This window comes from Microplitis mediator, chromosome 2, assembly GCF_029852145.1.
Source record: "Microplitis mediator isolate UGA2020A chromosome 2, iyMicMedi2.1, whole genome shotgun sequence".
Taxonomy (NCBI): domain Eukaryota; kingdom Metazoa; phylum Arthropoda; class Insecta; order Hymenoptera; family Braconidae; genus Microplitis; species Microplitis mediator.
Window position 1 is genome coordinate 14,333,349 of NC_079970.1, and position 24,297 is coordinate 14,357,645.

At 32.0% G+C, this 24,297-nt stretch overlaps 1 protein-coding gene across 5 annotated transcripts in view; it reads left to right on the top strand.

Moving 5' to 3' along the window:
* Positions 1-24,297, top strand: part of LOC130662889 (hemicentin-2) — a 491,796-nt gene that overhangs the window by 242,384 nt on the left and 225,115 nt on the right. For all 5 annotated transcript variants that reach the window (XM_057461843.1, XM_057461842.1, XM_057461841.1 and 2 more), the window contains one exon: positions 5,450-5,488. In XM_057461843.1, the coding sequence (XP_057317826.1) occupies positions 5,450-5,488 (39 nt within the window). The remainder of the gene's footprint in view (positions 1-5,449; positions 5,489-24,297) is intronic.

A 24,297-nucleotide genomic window follows, 5' to 3' on the forward strand; every position in this document is an offset into this window, starting at 1 on the left:
TAGACATGATCAGATCTCATCAAATCTGGCCAACCACCGGTTACATCCGTTCAGATCTAATCAGATATAATTAGAACTGGGCTAGATTCAATATCAGACACGATTATATCTGGTAAGATCTGCGTATATCTTGTAAAATCTGATCAGATATAACTATATCTGAGCTAAACACAACATTTAACATAATCATACCTTATTTTATCTGCTCAAATATAATCATGTATGTAAGAGCAGGTAAAACATTTTGCTCTAAATATTTTCTCTGTTTCTACTTTAGTAAAAATGATCGTTTCTAAGTAGTATTAAAATGTAAGGATAAGTGGTCGTAAATTTGTCAAAATATAGTTACTCCGTAAGATTGTTGAAAATATTGTAACCTAAGTGCGAGTGAGAGAGCGAGCGAAAGGAAGGGTGTATGAAGTATGCTGTTGAGAGATGGGACCGAGAGACCCAAGTAATTTTAAGGGGTAGTTTAAGGCAGTCTAACACCATCCAGGCTAGTAAGCAGTTGTGTACTATTTTCCTTGCAATGAAAGCTATTATTATACTTTTTTTAAATATTGCCTCGTCCTGTAATTTTTTTTAATAAATATAATCTAAAAATCTACATTCTAGATTTTGGGGGTTCAGCCGGGATTACAGCGAACAGGCATACAAAAGTTTAATAAACTAAGACGAAAGACGGATAGTGAGGGAAGTAAGTTTAAAGACGTGAAGTGTTTTGTTCGATTTGATAAGTGAGAGTCGTGGAAATAATGGCTGATTAAGTTATTGACAATATTGCGCGGGTTGTTAACGCAATGGAGTTGAACGAGAGCCAACTCGCGCGGATGAAGGTTCCCGAGCTCAGGATGGAGCTCAGACAGAGGCTATTGGAACGTCTGCGAGCTTTTGGTCAAACGAGAACGAGTTCAAGACGAAGAAGAAGAAGAAGACGAAGCAGACGGCAACGACGACGACGATGAAGATGAAGAAGAAAATGAAGATGAAAACGACGAAATTTTTCCCACGCGGAACGATCGCCAGAACCAACTCCAGGTTCTGGAACACGATGATGAAGCTAGCACCCGAGGAACACCGGTCATTCGCCGGCCCCGAGGAAGTCAGCAGCGCGTGCTGTTAACGTTCAAGGACGTTGAAGGTACGCTGAAAATGTTCAGTGGCGATGATCCTACTGATGTACGACTATGGCTTCAAAAGTTCGAAGAGATGGCGTTAGTATGCGGGCCTGTTTTGAATCTGTACAGAATAGGAGCTGAAACGGAGTTGCATACTGACGCGTCATGCTTAGGGTATGGCATGATTCTAATGCAAAAAGATTGTAACGATGTTAAATTCCATCCAGTATACTATGCTAGTGGAAAAACTACCGAGGCTAAGGCAAAATATTGAAGTTACGAACTGGAAGTGTTGGCAATAACAAAAGCCTTGGAAAAATTTAGAGTTTATTTATGGGCAATTCCATTTAAGATCATGACAGATAGTCAAGCCTCTACAGCCACAATGAAAGAAGAAAAACTATGTTTACGAGTAGCCAGATGGGCTTAATTATTGGAACACTTCGAGTACGAAATTTGCCATAGGCCCGGGAAAAGTATGATGCACGTAGATGCTTTCATTGGAAATCCATTACCGACAGTTTTAATTTTACGCTAGAATGATGATGGAATTTTGGCGCGTGTGAGGAGTGCGCAGGAAAGAGATAATGATTTAAAGATTGTACTAAGTAATCAAGAGTGTGATGATATGAATGGGTGTGTGGTGCGCAATAAGTTAGTTTATAAGGATGTAAACAGTGAATTATTAATTGTAGTGCCTAAAAGTATGCAATATCAAGTGATAAGACGAGTGTATAAAAAAGGACATTTTGATGTTAATAAGACAGAAGAAATTCTCATGAAGGACTTCTGGTTTGAAGGAATGAGGTCAAAAGTTGAGCAGGTAGTCAAAAGTTGTGTTGCCTGTATCTTGGCCGAGAAAAAACATGGTAAGCCTGAGGGACTGCTGAATCCTATTAGCAAAGGTGATGTCCCTATCGATATTACCATATAGATCAAGTGAGCGATACTCAGAAGAACTACAAGCATATTCTTGTAGTAGTTGATGCGTTTACCAAATTTGTTTGTCTATATCCAACGAAGTCGACCGATACAGCAGATGTACTTAATAGACTTCGAAGTCAATCGACTATTTTCGGGAATCCCAGAAGAATTATTTCTGATAGGGGAACGGCGTTTACATCCAACGATTTTGAGCAGTATTGTAAAGAAGCGAGAATTGAATATTCACTGATCGTAACTGGAGTACCGCGAGGAAATGGACAAGTTGAGAGAATCAATCGAACTGTTGTACCTTTGTTGACAAAGCTGACGTCACCGACACCTGAAAAATGGTATCGACATGTCAACATGGTATAGCGCTACCTGAATGCTACCCCGAGTCGTAGTACAAGTAAGACACCAAGTCACTTGATGTTTGCTGTCAATATACGACTTAAGGATGATTTACGATTGCCTGAGCTATTAGAAGAAGAATATGCTATTCAGTTTGTGGAAGACCGTGAAGAATTGCACAAAGAAGCCAAACAACAAATTGCGAAAACTCAAGAGGAAAATCAACGAGGATTCAACATGAAGCGGAAGGCATCAAGGAGCCATCAGGTCGAGGACTTGGTGGCCATTCAGCGAACACAATTTGGTCCAGAATTGAAGTTAAAGGGGGAATTCTTGGGTCCGTATTGTATAAGGAAAGTCTTGACGAATGATCGCTATTTGGAGGAAAAGGCTGGAGAACATGAAGGACTGCAGAGTACATCTACTTCAGCCAACCATATGAAGTTTCGGGTTATGGAGCCTGAAGAGAACAATAGCGACGACGAGCAGAAGTTCATTGACGACATCTGTAAATATTTTCTCTGTTTCTACTTTAGTAAAAATATTCGTTTCTATGTAGTTTTAAAATGTAAAGATAAGTGTTTATAAATTTAAGGATTAGGTGAGTACCTAGTATTACTCGACATGCTGTCATTAGATGTCAAAATATAGTTACTCTGTAAGATTGTTAAAAATATTGTAATCTAAGTGCGAGTGAAAGAGCGAGCAAAAGTAAGAGTGTATGAAGTATGCTGTTGAGAGATGGGGGTGAGAAGGGACCAAGAGGCCCAAGTAATTGTGAGGGGTAGTTTAAAGCAGTCTAACATCATCCAGGCTTGTAAGCAGTTGTGTACGATTTTCCTTGCAAATAAAGCTAGTATTATACTTTTTTAAAATATTGTCTCATCCTGTAATTTCTTTTAATTAATATAACCTAAAAATCTATATTGTACATGTATGCATTGTCTTTTTATTGGAAATTATTCATATCTAGTTATGTGCACTCACGTGATCGCATACGTGGGTCAGCACAGTGGATAACATCAAAGACTTTGAATCGAAAGGATGCAGATTCGAGCCCAGCAGTCACTGGGATTTTTTCATCTTATCATAATCATGTATAATTCCTCTAAGAAATGTTCCTAATGCATTAGATTATATTTCGGATCGAATGAAAACTCTCTTATTTCTAACTTCCCGCTAAGAAAATTGAAAATGTTCAAAAACTCGGGAAGTTATTGGTTTCGCTTTGATTTTCGAAAATCGAATTTCTATCAGTTCTTGACGTTTTGAGGTTCTAGGAAGCTATTCTGACTAATTTCAAGATGATGTCCAAGTGTATGTATGAGTGTACGTACGTATGTATGTATGTAAATATCTGTAACTCTTGAACGGGTGGACCGATTTTGATCGTTGAGGTGTCATTCGAAGCGGCTTGTTAATATCTAGAAGCTGAATTTGAGCTTAATCAGTAGGGTGCGTTCGGAGATATTCCAAAAATAAAATTTTTTCAAAAATTTTTTTTTTAGATAACTTTAATGTGCTCAATGGATCGATTCCAAAATCTAATCAGCTCTAAAACTTTATAAGCCACGTCGAATGCCACCTCAACTATCAAAATCGGTTTATTCGTTCAAGTGAAACCGTTGACGAAAGAATTAAAAAAAATTTTCAACTTCCTGCTAAGAAAATTGATGATTTTCGAAAAATTCGAGAAGTTATTGTTTTCTCCCCGATTTTCGATAATCGAATATTCACCAGATGCCGACGTTTTAAGGTCCTAGGAAGCTATTCTAACTATTTTCAGAATGATGCCCGAGTATCTGTAGGTATGTGTGTGCGTGTGTATGTATGTGTGTGAATGGGCTATAACTTATTAACTAATTAACCGATTTGGATGGTTAAGGTGGCAATCAAAAGAGCTTGTTAGCCATCAACTTTCCGAAAAATTTCAGATCATTTGATCAAGTAGACTCAAAAATATTTGTGAATTACGAAAAAAAAAAATTTTTTTCTTTTAGTTTTTCATTGATTTCTCGGAAAAGGTTGAACGATCGACTTCAAAATCTAATCAGCTCTAGAACTTTATGAGCAACGTCGAATGCGACCTCAACCATCTCAATCGGTTAGTTTGTTCGAGAGATATCGTTGGAGAAAAAAATGGTAAAAAAACTGTTTTTTTTCGATTATCTTTGAAATGACTCATCCGATCAATTTTAAAATCTAATCAGCTTTAGAACTTAATAAAATGCGTCGATTGACCACCTTAAGCATCTCAATCGGTTAATGCGTTCGAGAGATATCGTTCAATTAGTTCAAAAGATATCGGCACTGAAAAGTTAAAAAACTAACATAAAATGTTATTTTTTCCAGATAAATCAAAATATAATGTGCTAAAGTGTGTCTGAAATCATATCAACTGTTTCTCTTTATAGTCTATTTCGATCATCATATAATGTTATCTAACTTGTTCTTTAGTTTTAATCATATTGTCAGCAAAAAATTGAAAAAACCCAGTTTTTAATATTTTTCTCAGATATTTCATATATTATTGCTCTGACCTAAGTCAAAACTCATTCAAATCTTGATTTTGATCACTGAAATTGATTTTTGCCTCACTACATTCATTTCAGAGAACCTAATCGATAATAAAAATTTAAAAGCCGCTTCTTCATTAATGATTTTCGATTCTTAACTTTTTAAATTTTAGCATAAAAAGTGACTTGTTAGAGTTTGAAGAGCTCATAAAAAAATCATTGCATATAATAGCATTTTCGGGCTCGAAAATATATTCACAGTAATGTTTTCAAGCTCCTTCAGCTCGAAAACAGTGAGAAGTTTTAGGGCTGACCCGCAGGGTCAACCGATAGACCGATTTTTTTTCTTAAAAAATTAATATTATTACAAGGTTGTATAGAAATCTTTATAGTATGTTTTGCTTTTGAAGCTAAATTTGTTTTCATGATTTTTGGTTGAAATTCAGATTATTTAACTGAAAATATCAATATTTTCAACTATGTTTCAAGTATTTCTCATAAAATGCAATAGTACATAGATTATGTTTCTTAATGTTTCAGGTTCACGCCAGCATGGCTCTACTGATTTACCGAAAGGAGGTAAGATGATTCTTAAGTTTTAATAAATAAATCTTTTATTACATTTTTAATTAATACCGTAAGTTAAATATAAGTGCCTTCTCTAACTTAAAATATAATTGAATATTCATTTATCTTTATCAAATATACCAACAGCATTTGCTGAAATATTAATTAGCATCTGTATATAGTGTTAAAATATTTACATCTATAGTAGCTATGTCAAACGAAAAATAGATAAAACATCAAAACGTAAAATATCAACATGTGAAAAGAGCAGAAAAATGACTAAGGCAGATAGACAATACGAAAAAAATATTGAGTGAAAAAGTAATGAGTGCACGGAGGTAATTTGGACTTTGTATTCAGTATTCAAATACTAATGAATAAACGTAAGCGCAAGCACGCATAAAAATACGTATTCAGTAGTATATGTATCAGTCTTCTTTGCTTTTAGAATTTTCTATGACATAATTCATCTAGAGCACAGCTAGAGAAAATAAATCCCGTATTACGTATTACTGGCAAACTTCAAAGGGCTCGAGAAATCTAGGACACTAAAATTCAGCGGAAATATATGTTTTTTTCATTAATAATAAATTTTAAAATATAAATATTTTATCAATACAATTTTATAAATGCACATTGGAAGGGTCTGAGTACGGCGGTGTATCTAAGAGAGTAATAAAAAAATGAAAAATAAAACAAAAGTTAAAAATTTTATGAACAGATTAGAAGTTACGTAGAAATTTATTTTCGTGATTGTATTCAAATAGCACGTTATAGTTGAACGAATATTTTTTTTTGCATTTACCGTATGTCTTACACATGTCTTATTGAGAAGGTTAATTGTAAGTTTAGGTTTCACTATATTTAAAAATTGGTATATAACTTACATGCGTAAATATTGACGTGTAAAATAACACATGTGTTAATCAGGTGATAAAGACAAAAATAACGTGCTCCTAATTTATTTATTTAGTCTACGACGTTTTGTTGATATCATTCCAATATTATCAGGTACCTATTAGAATCCCGATAAAAAACGTTTGAAATCAACCCGATATGTCTGGATCTCGTTATATCTGTTTATATCCAAATACATCCAAATATTTGATCTTGCTAGATATAAGCATATATAATTATATCTGCTCAAATCTAATCATATATAAGCAGATATAGAGATTTATATTCAAGCAGACATACGCAGATCCAAGCATATATAAGTATATCTGCTCAGATCCAACTATATATAAGCAGATATAAAGATTTAAATCCAAGCAGATATACTTATATCTAAGAATTTATGACTATATCCAAAAATGTGTGTCTATATGTAGTCATATTTAGTCAGATCCAATAATATTTCAATACAGGTAAGATTCCTAAATCGTCGAACTGTCGGGGTTCTACTGCGAATAAGACATTAAATACAGAGTTTTTTGTCTAATTATACACGAATATCTGACGTTATTTAAATCATATACTTGATATCGTAATGAATAATTAAAATAAATCAGTTTGATCAATGTTTCTAAAGTATTCATCTATTTTTTTTGTTTAAATATCAATTGACTTTTGCTATATGTAATACATAGGTTCATCAAAAGCATTAAGAGGTAATAGCAATAAGATCCAAGATGTGAGTAGATATTGTTTTTAGAATGGTCTAAAGTATAATATATTTATACATGCGTTCATTAGAATGTAGAGAAATTTCTTCAGATATATGTGCTTAAATCTATGTAGATTTCTTTAAAGATCGACATTTATGCAGATCTGCTCGAATACACTTATATATTCGTGGATATAGTGAGATCTGTTTGGATGTCTTCTGACATTTTGAGATCTGTTTGGAAATACTTAGATATAGTGAGATCTCTTTGGATATTGTCAGATCTGTTTGGATCCGCTTGGATCGCGCCAAAATTTGGATCCAAGCATATCTGACTGTTTGGATCCAATCATATATGCTTGGATCTAAACATTTTTTATCGGGGAGTTAGTTACTTTTTCTAAATAGTCAACGTATCCCTCGCAGATTTGAATCACGGTGGAAACACGGTGGGTTTGTTCCATTTTACCACTGTGATTACGCGGTGTATCCACCATGATTCCACGGTGGCTTTACCACCGTTTATACACGTTGTTTTCACTGTGATTACGCGGTGGATACAGCGTGGAACTACGGTGATGAAATAGCACAAAGCCACCGTGGAATCACGGTGGATACACCGCGTCATCACAGTGGAAACACCGTGTATACACAGTGGTCAAGCCACCGTGGAATCACGGTGGATACACCGCGTAATCACAGTGGATACACTGTGTATCCCCGGTGGTGAAATGGAACAAACCCACCGTGTAACCACGGTGGATCCACGGTGTTTACACTTCCACGGTGTTTTCACCATGATTCAAATCTGCGAGGGTATATTCATAATTTTTATCTGAACACAATTTTTTTTGGTTTATAAGAGTGTGGTCAGTAGTTTATTAAGACCATAGTAGACATTTTTTTTTCTTTTTTTACTAAGATTCCCAATCCTCAAGGAACCTCGTGAACACTATATCACCGTCAACTTTGGGCCAGCCTCGTCAATCCAAGACATTCTTAATCCTAAATGTAAATTTTTGAAGGCCATCTATCAGTATGTGCAAAACGCCTGCCTATTAAGGGCGTTTATTTTATTTGAATAAACCAAAGCTATAAAAAGTCAAATATTTTAACGAAAATTGTTAAAGCCTTTAATGTAAATCTATGTTATAGATTGTTCCTTTTTTTTTATATATATATATTGTGAATGTAATTTATATTTGTAATAATCCGTTTGCTATGGGAACCTTCGCAGATTTGAATCACGGTGGAAACACCGTGGAAGTGTAAACACCGTGGATCCACCGTGGTTACACGGTGGGTTTGTTCCATTTTACCATCGAGTATACACAATGTATCCACAGTGGATTCACCGCGTAATCACAGTGGTAAAATGGAACAACCCCACCGTATTTCCACCGTGCTTCAAATCTGCAAGGGAATATATTCTCCCTGGAAGCAATCAATTAAGAAAAATAAATACTAATGGAAATTTTAAAAACTATATGTTAACCCTGTACTTTTCTTCTCTGAGATAAGTATATTTTTACAGATCACTCATATATTTTAACCTTACATTTTATAATATACAACAAAATCACACCCGGGCGCCGCAGTAATATTCGAAACAATAAAAAGTTTTGATAATTCTAGTAAGTTTAAACATTTTTTTTTTTTTTGCACGACTCATGATGCGAAGCATCTAAGATGTGCTTTACGATCGAAAAATTTATTTCGCCTCACTTCGGCAACTATTTCAATTATTATACCCTTGATAGTTTACAGAATTAAGATATTTTGCATACTATTTTGAAAATAATTTAATGGAGATTAGTTCCATACTTTTCAAAAATTTATTTAGTTCAAGAAATACGGAAAAAACCTCAAAATAGTTTAAAAAAGTTTCCTGTCCGTCAAGTATGAAACCCGTATACACAATAACTTGCAAAAAAATGCAGTAATTGAATCAAATTTTTTTTTTTTTTAATTCTTTGAAAGATTTGTAGATCCCCTATTGCAAATGGCTAGATAACTCCGTGTCGTTTAATTACAGTTAATAAAATGAAAAAAGGCTGTGTAACTATATCTATATATATCTATGTAAAATTAACATGGATGGTGATATATCTATACATTATACGTACAATCCCACCAGGGGCGCTTGCGCATTACCGTCCTAGTACAGCTGTTTTTTTTTGCTAATTGGTTAGCCTGAATTTTTTCAATTCAATTTTTTTTATTTACATCCCTCGCGGAATTGCCATAACGGTATTTCTACGTCATTTTCCGAGTATTTTTTGGGTATAAGTATTATTACGGTATACCCTAGGTATAAATGCGGTATGTTTGTGAAATTTTACTACCGTATTAATACCGTAAATATATTGTGTTGATACCAAATTTATATAGGGACTGTACCGTATTTATACTGTGTTTATACCGTATTTACGCTCTTGCTATACCGTATTTGTACAATGATTATACTCCATTTATATGGTTTTTATGCTGTACTTAAACGTCAGTTATACCGTATTTATACGGTTGCTATACCTCATTTAAACAGTGGTTACACGGTATTCATATAATGCTCGCACCGTATTTAAACGGTATTTATGCGGTATAAATATGGTGGTTATGCCGCATTTATACAGTGATTATGCCGTCTCACTCTTACAGGCTGAAAAATACTTTTCATATCTTTCAGATTTATTAACAAACAATCTTCAGATTCTATAACAGATACAATATGTTTTACTACTACTTGCATTCTTAAATGGCTCATCTCTTCACTATGTTCTGCTTTCAATTTGTCAATAAAAAAGTACAGGTGTAAAAATGAACTAGTTTATTTTTACTTTCACAAAAAAATTTTTTTCAAAAAAATTTCTCTCATTAACAAATAAAAACTCTTGAAACTAGTAAAAATTTTTCAATTTAAACATAAAAATATGTTTAGTTGAGGAAAAAAAATTTTGATTCAAGATTAAAATTTCAAGCTAATTATTTACTTGGTGCAAGAAAATTTTACTTTTCCGAATCATTAAAATAAAATTTCTTGAATCAGGAATTGTTTTCTTGATTCGAGTTAACTGTTTTTTCTGTGTAGTAATGATTCGCAAGAACATCAGATAATTTGAAATACATTTAGGATCAATATTAATAACTAGGATTATTTTATGATTAAAAATTTCATTCTTCAATTGAAACATGTCTAAACACTGCAGTGTTTATGTCGTATGGCTATTTTGACATAAAAGTCTTTTTTTAGCTCATAAAGTTCTTTATTTGTACATTATAAAAACCTTCACGCGTTTTTTAAATTTTAGTTTCTCTACACAGAAAATACAGTTAATTTGAACTAAGAAAAATATTCTTGATACAAGAAAATTTTTTTTAACGATTCGGAAAATAAAATTTTTTTTACATCAAATAAATAATTATTTTGAAATCTTTACTTTGAATCAAAATTTTTTTTCCTCAAGTTAACATATTTTTATGCTTTAGTCGAAAAATTTTTAATTGTTTTAAAAGTTTTTATTTCTTAAAATAAGAGATATTTTATTGAAGAAAGCCGTGCCAGGTTATTGTAGCAATATTGCATTTTTTTGTTTGAAAAAAATAAAATTTCTTGGAATAATTACTATTTGTTTAACAAAAGAATTTTCGTATGCTCCAACCAAAAAAAAAAGTTACTCAAACCGAGAGAAAAATTTCTTGGGAGAAAAGATATATATGGAAGAGAGGGAAGTCACTGGTGCTAGGCAGCAGCAGCGAGAATAGTTCGGTGCGCGCCACTAGGTAGCGCCTACGATTTGTAGTGTCCCTGGTAAGAAACTTATTTCAGAAGTCTTATATTCCGAAATTGTGACCATTCTGGCGCGGGTACTCCTCCGTTATTTGATAGAGTGATAAGTACCTTGTTTGATGGTAATATAGTACAACCTATATTACATAATGACAAAAATATTTATTATCAATGTTTCCATAAATAATTTATCTCTGAATTTGAACTTGAGCTTTAACAAAAATATTTTAATCAAAAGTCTATAGAATCTCTACTATATGATTAAAAATATACGAGTGACATAATACATTGTAAAGCAATATAAATAATTATATAGAGCCATTTATCATTAATAATTATACATAGTTTTTTTTACCTTGTACTGGATAAATTCCGTATAAACACCTCATTAAATCAGTAGAATTGTTGTGTGAACTCGGTAGAAATGCCGTATAAATTCAGTAGAAATGCCGTATTATTGTGCTAACAATGTCATATTGTTACGGTAGAAATTTCGTATTAATATCATATACATAAAGTATTAATCTTATAGAAATGCCGTATTAATACAGTAGAAGTACCGTATTATTACGGTAGAAATAACGTATTAATACGGTAGAAATGCCGTATAAGCTTCGTATAAACGCAGTATAAGCTCTGTAGGAATACCGTAATTAAATTTCACAAACATACCGTATAAATACGGTAAAACTACTTGTTATCGACTACGTGTATGCTCTTTTAATACAGTGTTCAAACCGTATCATGAAAACCGCGAGGGATATATTTTTTTTTGTTATTATTAATCGAGATATTTTGAGTAGGTTCTGTTATAATTATAAAAAAAATACTAATATAATTAAAAAACAAAAGTTAATGAATTAAAATTGTATATATTTTTAATTTATTCGTGCTTCCTACCATTCTTTTGTTATTATTTTTTATTATTTCATAATAAATGAGCATTATGAGTCGTGCACTTTCAGATTTTCCAAATTTTTTTTTTTTCTCTGTGTCGATGGTTGACAGTATTTTCCGACGCAGGAAATATTTGAATGCATTTGTGGAAGGAAGGACTGACGGAAAAGCCTAGTATATCTACATCGCTACGGGCACTATTGAAAAGCGAAGACAAGATATCCCAGACAGCATTAAAGTCAGAATGACTGAATTACGACGTATTTTTGAAGGAGTCTTCAAGAAGTCTTATAATGACTTCTTAAAGGTGTCATTTTTAAGAACTCTAAATTAAGAGTTCTTGAAGACTTCATAAATAAGACGTCAGTTTTGTGACGTCTAAATGTATTCTTTTTTTAACTTTTTTGAAGTCAAAATGAAGTCAAAATTAGGAACTCCTTAAGACGTCATGGTAAGTTCATTCTGAAGTCTTATTTGCGGAGTCAGAAAAAAGAACTCTTTGAGAACTTTTTGAGAACTTTTAAAGATGTCTTACTGAGTTCGCTAGGTGGCGCATTCGACATCTTGAGAACTTCTTAAAGACTTCTTTAACGTGTTTTTAAGACGTCCAAATCATAAATAGGAACTCATTCAGAACTCATCAAGACGTCATTTTGCTATCTGGGTATTCTATACTCTAACAATATCTCGTTAAATCGATATCAAGCTAAACTCAAATTTCAAATTAGCAAATATAACAATTTATTTTTGACTGTCTGTTGAAAAATTTTTTTCATTCATTCTAACAAATAGATTTTAAACATTAAACTCATAGTTTAATAAATTTTTTCAAATTACAAATTCAAACAGCAATGAATGTAGAAAATAATTATTCACCTATTATTTAAAGTATATATTGTGTTACCATATTCCAATATTGTCAATTATAAGTACGATGGGTCATTTTGAACGGTTTTTATATTATTAAAGTGATTATTTCTTTCATAGAAGTGGGTAAATGAGTTTCCAACGATTGTATTAATATAAATACATCAGTAGTTTTCAGACTATAGTCACGTAACTGACGTATACGTCAAAATAACTATTACATATCTAATTTCACTGAATTTCCATAAAACTTGATCTACAGAGTTGTATACGTGACCAAACCACTCGTACAACTTTGAGCCTCCATCCCATCTGTTTGTGAGGTAAAAGTTTTATAATTTTCATTATATTTCTAAACGAAAATATTTGAGGTATACTGCAACTACGAGAATATGAGTATTCTATGTAGATTATAATTCAGAACATCGTTGGATACTAATTGTACAATCCAGAAAAATTTTAAATAAAGTTATTTGGAGATCGCTTCAGTAATTAGTGGAAAGTTATGCGGAGATTGCTGTGTTCAAAGTATTTTGCCAAAATATATGCATACAATATTTATGTATGTTTAACCTTCCTGTTAAGAAATGTTAAAATGTTCAAAAAAAAAGTGAATTTATTGGTTTCAGTCCGATTATAGGGTTACGATCACTTGATGATTCAAGGTAATAAATTATTATTCAATCAATAAATTAACTATTAGGTAGTATTTTTCATTATTTTTGAGATTGCAATTACAAACACTTAACGGTTATAAAATTAATTGATTCTTAATTGCAAATAAGTCTATGATGAAAAATTTTATTTTGAAATTTCTTAGACCTGTAATAATGAGCTATCTGTTATTTGAAAGAGAAAAAAATGAAGATATAATATACATAAATTAGATGAAGTAATTTTTCTTTGACTACAGAAACACAAAGCGACTTAAGTCGTTATTGAATTATTTCTTTGTCATTCTATGATCTCATCCTCGTATAAAAATATTGATTCATAATTTCCTTACATATCAAAAATAGTCCAAAAGAATTGTAATCAAATTAAAAAGAGATGTTTTCAACACAAAACCATAACTAACCTTTTTGTTTTTTTAATTACAAAATGTTTTGTTAATTTAAATGAAAATTTATTTTACATACACTTATCCAAAAAATTAAAGGAACAGGAGTGCTCTACCAGTTGAGCTATCCGGCACTATACTATACTCCGTTCAATTTGATCTATAACTTATTGAGCCACACCGTCCATCGTACAGTAATACACCATTTAAATATAGTAGAAACCTAAACATGCAAACCTTCTCAATAAGACAATTTATATATATATATATATATGATAGAACCAAGTTTTGAGGACACGATTGCGCCTAGAATTCTAATCGGATCCTAATGAAATTTTTCACACTTATTCTATGGGCGATTATCACGGTTAAGTTCGAAGATAGGTTAAATCGTTCGATTAGTTAAAAAGTTATAGCTGTTTGAAATTTCCACGATTTTTCGAAAAAATCAGTTTTCATCCACTTTCAAGTTCATATAACTTTAAAACTAATACTCATAGACAACTTCCGTAAAAAGTATCTGAAAAATTGTCTAATAACCCTGGCGGTTTAGAATCTGGGTGGAAACACGGTGGGTTTGTTCCATTTTACCACCGAGATTACAAGGTGTTGCCACCGTGTTTCCACGGTACCCAGAAAATCGGTTACACAGTGGGACCACGGTGGTTACATCGTGTAATCACAGTGGATACACCGTGTATACACGGTGGTAAAATGGCACAAACACACCCTGTACCCACGGTAGATCCACGGTGTTTACACTTTTACGGTGTTTTCATCGTGATTCAAATCCGCCAGGGAAGCTTTAATTTATGGTTTCAATCTTTCATGGTTTTAAGTCTTAATAACTTTTGCATTACACATTAATATCTGTTTCCGTTCAATTTTTCTTGTCGATAATAAAATAATCTTTCAGTTGTTTGCACTGAAAGATAATAATTTCTTAGTAGTAATACTGTTAGGGTGTTCCACAAAAAGTCGATAATTTTTTTTTTTCGATTACATGTGAAATTCTCGTTATATATGTTAAAAAAAATTCTGTAAAAATTTGAGCCCTTAATATCAACTTGAAGAACTCCATCACCGAATTTGAAGATTTACCATTGATTTAACATGGAAAAATGATTTTTTAACTTTCATTTCTCCTGCAAACTATGTAGAACATTATTTTTCGGAAAAACCATCACTGTTCCTTCCTCAGTATTAAACTCTGTAAAAAAAAGCTTTTAGGGTCCAGTCTCTAACATCAACCCTCTCGTTTTTATTTGCGTTAAAAAATGTAGATTTTTTGAAATTTCGATTTTTTCCATTTAATGTGTAAAATGTTGATCTCAGGCCATAAAGTTAGAGGAAATTTTAGTAGATCGTTCAATGTTTCACAAATCTGTGCCAAGAAAATTTTTCGTATCACTTTTGGCTCCAAAATTGTGTGGTTTGCAATATCTATTTTCTGCCCTCCGGCCGGAAATTGACAACTTTAGGGCCGCTGCCCTGAACGAAGTTGCAACTTTCCGGCTTCGTCGAGCAGAAAAATAGTATACACACCTTGGCCAGTAAAAAAGAAATCCTCAGACCACATGTTTGTCAGCCTCGACTTCGTCTCGGCCAACAATTGCATGTGCTCTGAGACTTTTCTTATTTTACTGGCCTAGGTATGTAATATACTATTACAAAAAATTTTAAAATCTATCAATAAAATATCAAAATTTCTTTATAACAGTTAACAAAACGCTGTATTTACGCTTCAATTCTTTCAATTTTATTATTTTTGTTCATTTAATATAACAGTTTTTGGTTGTAACATATAATTTACACACAATTTTTAAATTATTTTACGAATCACAACACTTATTTCATCTATAATTTTCAAATGAATAACGAAGAGAAACCATACAAATTTTAAGTTTTGAAAAAAATTTTAATCCATTGTAGAATGGAAAAAGTTTTTATTAAAGATTAATTCAATAAACAAATTTGTTTAACAAAAATCTTACAATTGTGGAATAATTAAAAATAAGAAACAAAACATACCGAATAAGTTACAAGAAACAAGAAACTGTTGATGATAATAAATAATAAATTTAATAACATTTATCGGAAACTAAAGTTGATTTTAATTTTATCCTGCTGCATATAATGAAATGATACTTTGCTTCGAAATGCCTGGGAATTTTTTCCTGTGGTATTCTACTACTTGGAGCAAAAATTGTTTTTGTTCCTCATCTCTCGTTAAACAATTATTGAATTGTGTCATTAATGCAACTCCCCGCTCAGCAATATCGTTAGTGACTTCTAAATACGAAAGCACGCTTATTAAATGTTCTAGAATTGTAAAATTTTTGTTAAACAAATATGTTTATTGAATTAATCTTTAATAAAAACTTTTTTCATTCTACAATGGATTAAAATTTTTTTCGAAACTTAAAATTTGTATGGTTTCTCTTCGTTATTCATTTGAAAATTATGGATGAAATAAGTGTTGTGATTCGTAAAATAATTCAAAAATTGTGTATAAATTATATGTTACAGCCAAAAACTGTTATATTAAATGAACAAAAATAATAAAATTGAAAGAATTGAAGCGTAAATACAGCGTTTTGTTAACTGTTATAAAGAAATTTTGGTATTTTATTGATAGATTTTAAAACTTTTTGTAAAATTTATTATTATAGCGAATAATCATTAAAATAGATATTGCAAACCTCACAATTTTGGAGCCAAAAGTGATACGAAAAATTTTCTCGGCCCAGATTTGTGAAAAATTGAACGATCTACTAAAATTTCCTCAAACTTTATGGCCTGAGATCAAAATTTTACACATTAAATGGAAAAAATCGAAATTTCAAAAAATCTATATTTTTTAACGCAAATAAAAACGAGAGAGTTGACGTTAGAGACTGGACCCTAAGAGCTTTTTTTACAGAATTTAATACTGAAGAAGGAACAGTGATGGTTTTTCCGAAAAATAATGTTCTACATAGTTTGCAGGAGAAATGAAGGTTAAAAAATCATTTTTCCATGTTAAATCAATGATAAATCTTCAAATTCGGTGATGAAGTTCTTCAAGTTGATATTAAGGGCTCAAGTTTTTACAGAATTTTTTTTTCAACACATATAACAAGAATTTCACATGTAATCGAAAAAAAAAAATTATCGACTTTTTTTAATAAGCGACCACGCTTAGTCAAAGCTAGTTTGTCAATCCGAGATTTTAGTAATACGTCATTAAATTAGTATTGCTCGTACATTTATATATAAATATTGTAATGGGGTAGAATTTTTGCAATTTATTGTTTGAATTTAAATCGACTCGCGCCAAAAACGAGAGCGACCTCCTCTTACAACAACGGCCGATAACATCACACCCTACTCATCGCTGGGGTCACTGCTGTCGAGTTTTGACCAGTCGTTATTTTTTAAAAGTTGGTGGACCTGTGAGCGCGAGGTATAAGGTTCAGAGCCGACTTGCAATCGGTCTCTTGGCTACTGGCGCGCATCAGCGACGGACATTTTTCCCGGACTGCATCTCTACTACTACTGTTATTACTACACCATCAAGTACCAGTGATATACGCCATTTTTATAGCCAAGAGCTAATAAGCCCACCTGAAGTGGAAGCTTATTTGATTGAGTATATCTGTATAATTTTATTGGAGACTATTTAAATATATTGTTGCGGATTGGAATTTGGAATTTGGTTGAGGATCTTGGAGGATGACTACTGAGGAATTGGAGGTCAATTGGATTTGAGGAAAAGGACTATTGGAGAGGTCAAGGTGTTGCTGGAGTGAAAAGAGTTGAAGTGAGTGGAGTTATTTGTCGGTTAATTTTATTGTGAAATGATTTTGGTAATCAGTAGAGTCATTGTAAATTGTTAATTATTAAAGTCAGTAGAGTCATTTGGCAAATTGTTAATTAAAATCAGTCGAGTAATTCTTAAATATCATAGTCAGTCGAGTCAGTAATAATTTTGAAGTTACGTCGAGTCAGTTTCATCAGCTATTTTACTTTATTGTTCACATCCATGTATATAAATTTGTTATAGCGACTTCGTTCATAATAAATGCCATAGTTTTATTTGAATTTATAGTAATTCATCAATTAACTTCCTTTACTATTCTTTCCTTTATAAGTATAAGCTAGCATAAGATCTCTCTCACTTAATTTTAGTACTGCGTGGCCCAGTACAGAGAAAACCCTGTTCTGAGGCTGAGTTTAGCTAAGCAAAGATCGTAAGACACCTAAAGTCTTACACATGTGTGGACCCTCGTTTAATTAAGGCCACTACTTAATTAATTAAATCAAGGGGACCCATTACAATATATAAGTATACTAACCATATTCAAATCGCGGATTAAGAATCTCTGATTAAAAAACTGGTTCAACTTTAGTAAAAATGAACAAGGGTTGCCTTCGTTTTTAACTACGAGCGAGCTAGCAAAAAATCAGGGCAGTGCTGAAAATTTTCGAAAAATCTACCTTCCATTCTGGCTGCCAGATAGCAATTTTTTTCGATCATGACGGCCATTTCTAATTAGTGTCTCCCTTTTCCCTTGTTTTCCTTTATGATTTGTACGCGATTCGATGAGAGTCTTTCTCACTTTACAAATTTAGGCTCTGGAGGATTATTTTATCTTTTTATAAAGACAATTTGAACCTAAACTTGTTAACTTTTACCAAATTTAGGTTCAAATCACCTTTTTGATGTACTGATCTTAATATTCTAAAAATATGATTTGAGCCTCCTTACCCTAGTGTAGGATTTGGAAGCTCGAACCACTTTTGTTATTTCGACTCGGGTTGGTTTTTCTATAGAACCAAGCTTCGTCTAGGCTTGGTTACCGAGACTTAGTTCTATAGCTTGGTTGCACAACAAGCTTTAGCCATGCTATCGAGGCTTAGCAGATTAAATAAAGATCAATGCTGGCCCAATTGTCAACATTGGTGGTTCCTACCTGGAAAGTGCACCGTTGATAATCTATTTATCACTTTTAAGAGAAACTCTTTTACATCATTCAATAAATTCATTGTCATTAAGAATGTTTTTTTTTTGGTCACATTGGAGTCTATAAATAGTTATCAATAAGATTTTCTCCCCTAAAATAAAGAAGATATACGATAAGGGATGGACATTGTATAAGCCCTTAGATAGAGCCTGAGAGATAAACGGTCGTGTTTTTCGTTATCTCTTTACACCGACGATAAATTTTGACACTTCGTGATTTTTAAGAGTAGTGCAGTCAAGTGTAAAGAGTGATGATGAAAAATGAAAAAAATCGTTTTAGTATTTGAGTTATCAAACACATTCAATCGGTTGATCAATATTATTGAATTACATGCTATTACAACTATTTGATTCAACTGTGTGAGAATTCATAGCGAAATTAAAGTGACAATAATATTGGTATATATTTAGTTATCGAGGAAAAAAATGTCATAAGTGTGTTAACTCTTTTTTTTTCTGAATTTTATTTAGTTTTCAATATTGGTGGTTATTTGATATTTAAAATGTGCTTATAGTACAAGCTTATGAAGATTGCAGTACACGTAGCAAGGGTGGCAACGTGCATAAAATCTTTAGAATCTTTTCAATCTCTTATCGCAAATATTTAGTATAGCTCAAACACTCGTGTCCCCTCGCCCTCTTGTTCTCTCTTGATCGTTTTCACCAGCAGGCGTTGCATTACCCCTCTAACGTCAATGTGAACACTAGTTTAGCGTGGAAAAATACTGATTTGGCTTTCCTTCCGTTATACAGATATGAAAAATAAAAAAAAAAAAAAAGGTGAAACGACATTGTGTCGAGTTGTTATTGTGATGCATCGATGGAAACAAATTTGATGTACGGTTTGGCCCATTTGTCGCCTTTCAACGAGATTCAGGATTAAAATTCGATTTAGCTGGAATGAAAATCAAATGTGATTAGTGAAATGGGATATAAATGAAAAAAAAAACAATAATAATAATAATAGCAAGACCTAAATTTTCTGAAAAATAGCTTGTGATGTTTGCACACTATATATATATATATATATATATGGGCAGATCCATTACTTTTGAAGAATGTGTGCGCGTGTGGATTACCGATTTGGATGGCGATTTTTTTTTTGAAAGTAGGTCAGAAAAGAAGCTAAAATTTTGAGCTCAATATCCCTAAATCCGGCCACTGGAAAATTTTTTTAAATTTGAAAAAAGTTGATTTTTTTGGTTATTTTTAAAAATTTGTATCTCAGCTTCTATATAACTTAGAGAGACTTTTCCAGCGCATTTTTCTCTGTGTACAGTCTACTTTCAAGAAAAAAATAGATATTTGCTCTAACCTAAAATCCGGCTTAGTTGGCAGCTTCCAACTTGACTACTGAATTAGCAAAATTTTCCCTTTTTTTAAAATCCTCTCAAATCTACAGTTTTCAGAGTAGAAGGGTAAAAAACAGCTGATATTTCTTATGTAGGTGTATTCTGTTAATATCTACCGTGATTTTTTTTTAACTGCTTTGATTTCGATTATATACGACCATCCAAAGCCGATCAATTTTTCAAAAATCGCTATTTTCAAATGGGTATTATTTTTTCTTGGAACTTCGATTTACTTCAATTTTTCAGGAAAGATACTTTGTTGTATCCCTAATAAGCCCTGGAAATTTTAACTTTGGTATTGAGCTTTGATCCGAGTTATAAATTTTCAAACGTCCCAAAAATTGCTTTGTTTAAAATAATTTTTGCTAATAAGTTTTCATATGTCTAATAAATTATTTGTTTGTTTTTAAGTTTGTTATCAATACCTGATTGAAATTTTTTATGCCTTTGCTATTAATTCTTATTTAAGTAGTGTATTAAATAAATATTTCGTGTTCAAGATCGCAGCAATTGTCCCTATTACTTATTACAGTACTTGAATAAAAATTAACTACTACTTTATAGAATCAATTTCGACATCTTTTTACTTTTCCGGCGAAACTATCTGGCATATCATAAAATGTTGTGGAATCTTTTTTGTAGACAATTTTATTCCTGACAATTTATCTTTAATGAAGTTTTTCGAAATTCCGCATTGTTTTCTAGTTACTTGAATTTTAATGTCAAGCGCTTAAAATCGATCAGAACACTATTTTCTTAGGAGTTGACATTAAAATCGAAATAATTAGAAAAGAATGCAAAATTTAAAGAAAAATTTATCAGAAATAATTCGTAAGAAATCAAATTGTCTACAAAAAAGATCCTATAACATTTTATAAGTCCGATAGTTTCGCCGGTAAAGTAAAAAGATGTCGAAATTGACTCTAACTTGACTTCAAGCTCCAATAACTTTTGAACAGATGAATTTATCAAAAAATGATAAGACTTTTTTGTAGAGCATTCAATTCCCTACGAAAAACTGTATTCAGAATTTCTAAATTCTCATTAGTTGACATGGTATAAAATTCAGAACGAGCAAAAACAAGTTCTTCGAATTGTATCAAACTTTGACGTCGGATATCTTGTGAATGGTTGAATTTATGCGAAAATCATGAAAGACCTTTTTTGTAGATCAGTAAATTTGCTACGAAATGTTCAAAAAGAGATTTTTCGTATCTTGATTTTTTCGAAAGTTATGTATTTTTTACCATGTTACTAAATGAATAATCGAAAATGATTAATAGCCACTTCTAAATATCAATATAAAGAGCTCAAATTTTAACTGTCACCATATTTTAAGAGAGCCTTTCGATTCTTTAATGTTCATCAAAAAAAAAAAAATAGTCCCCCAATTTGAAACAGTCTAATATATATATTCGGGTGGCGCAAAAAACCGACTATTTTTTTTTTCGATCTCACATGAAAATTTGTTGGTTTACGATGTTTTAAGAAGCTTCTCCAAAAATCAGCTCAATAAAAAATTTCTAAGAGGTCGCTCACGAATTTTGAAAATATCAAAAATAATCGAAATTCGGATTTTTATTTCTAAATTTTTTTCTTTCTCGTGGCAGCAATAGTTTATATTTGTAAAATCATACCACGATCTGACCACATATACACAGATAGAGACAATTTGAAGATCTGCTTTGTCAGATCTGATCAGATATAATTATATATGGTCAGATCTAAACCTTTTTCTCCGGGTCCAGTTGTTCTTTTATGCTTAGTATTATTTCGTCACTAATTTCTTCAACCTTATGAACAATAAACTATTATCTAATCTAATCTAATTCGAATCATTGGTATTCTTGACAGCCTCAATGAATTAAAACATGTTATGTCGAATTTTCAGAGAGCTTATGCAATGAAGGAGATCACAAACAGTCAATTTTTATACAAGATCCCCGGGAAAAAATGATTTTTCTTAATCATATATATTGAGACATTGTGAATTGTCATCTTCGTCCTCAGCTTTGCGGTTTCCATATTTACCCGTCTCGTTGCCGCCTGAAACTACATAAGTCATAGTGCCGTGGTGACATGACTAATTATCACGTCGACGCATGTCCGTAAGGGTGCAGTGGGGACAGAGTCCCGAGGCTAGTCCCCCCCCCCCATCCAAATTTATCGGTCAATCACTTCGATCCTGGATAAATTAACATTAAGACGTATAGATTGTCTACTATTGTAACTTACTAGCAATTTACTTGTGATTCTGTTAATATATTAGCAAGCGTGTATACCAGGACGATTCTTATATTGTATCTTGCGGATAACGTTTATTGTAAGTACTTGAATCTTATAATAATTGGCAATAAATCGGTACTTTTCTAATTACTTCCTTTGCTCTATCTATTCCTATTCATCCTATTCAGATCCTAATTTACTGGTAAGATTCTTAAATAAATTAATCAAAATATTATTAATAACAATTCGACATCAATAAGAAAATAATCTGTAAATTATAAGCCGTGAGGTAAGATGATAAGTTTTACCATAGTTTGCTGTGTTTGAATAAGTGCGGGTCTTTGCTTTGTAAGAATCCTAGCCTATTGCTCTATCCCAGTAAAATAAAATTTGTTAGAGGCTAGCCTTAGCCAGGGTCCAACCCGCGAATTCTGGTGACTGCTGGTTAAAATTGCGGAGACAAAAAGCGATTTGTCTCAATATATATGATTAGGCACAATCGATTTTTTCTGAATCCTTCTAAAAGAAACTTTTTTTTTGAAATTTCCTAAATTAAATCACTACAATAGGAGTAATATAAAGGAAAAAATAGATAGGTAGTTAAGGGGGGGGGGGTAGGGTTTTAAAGGCAAAAAAAAGCATATTTTTGTGATTTTTTCCCGGCGAGATGAGTAATATAATTTCATTAAACTTAATCACATATTATTGTACAACTTCTAAAGAATATCAGAAATAATTTTTAACGAAAAATATTGATTAGCAAGCCGGTGACGTTGAATCTCCGGAGGCGCCTCGAAAGAAATTCGTTTTGCGGTGAACATCATAACTCGTTACCGGATCATCGAAAAAAAAAAAATTGATATGCGTTTTAAAGTTGATGTATTTCTCGAGGTAAGCACGAAGAGTTTTTTTTTTTTCGATTTTTTGCAACACTTGGAAGTGAAAACGCGATTTTAGATAAAAAAATCGCGGTTAATTTGTTATGAAAAAATAGAAAAAATGAAAAACAAAAAAAAACTTTGTGGTTACCTGTTGATTTATGTGAAGAAGTCATGTTCAAATTTTCAAAAGGATCGGTTCAGTACATTTTGAGTTATGATGTTCACGGACTTTAAAAATAACGTTTTCGGGAAAATCCATTCAAAGTTTTTTATTCGTGAAAATTTGAAATAAACTATCAAGAAAAGAATATGAATTTTTATACTTATAATGAGTCATCAGTTTACATCCTTTAAAAGACACACAGCCGGAGAAAGGGATTCGGAAGAACAAAGAATATTGCAGCTGATTTCTACTAGGGGTATGTAGGGGCAGGTATAAAAATCAGGTATCACGACCGGTCATTTGAAACGCTGTAACTCCGTTAGTTTTACTCGGATTGATTTAAAATTTGTACACAATGTTTTCGACATATTGTTCATTCAGAAAAAAAAAATAAATAAAAATAAAATAATTTTAAACCCCCCCCCCCCTTAACATATATATTAGACTGTGCCAAATAAAATCGATATTTTTTATTCGGCCCCATACGAAAATTAAGTTGTCTCTCACAAAAAAAAAAAAAATCCTGTTAAAATTTCACTTCGATATGCCCATTTTTCAGTTAGCGCTTGCGTAAATAAGAATTTTCCGATAAAACAAAATTTTTGTCCCAGCCTCATATTCAATAACTTATTAAACATAACTGATTAAAAAATGACTAAAGTGCTATTTTGTAGAGTATCAAGGTGCCATTTTATAGGGGATCAAGGTGCAATTTTGTAGGGAATCGAGGTGCCATTTTGTCAGGAGAACCTATTGCACACATAAACTGTACTTGCAACAAAATAATTAAACAATTAATAAATAATTCCTACTACAAGTTATTGCTGCCCATCGTAGGTAACTTTCTGATTGTTTGTAATACGTTCTCATGACAAACTATAAGCTCTTAAAAACTAGAAACGAAATTGAAAGAAAATTTTCTGCACACTAAAATTTCCCTTTTTCTTGAAAAAGTAATTGAATTTTTATGGGTAATT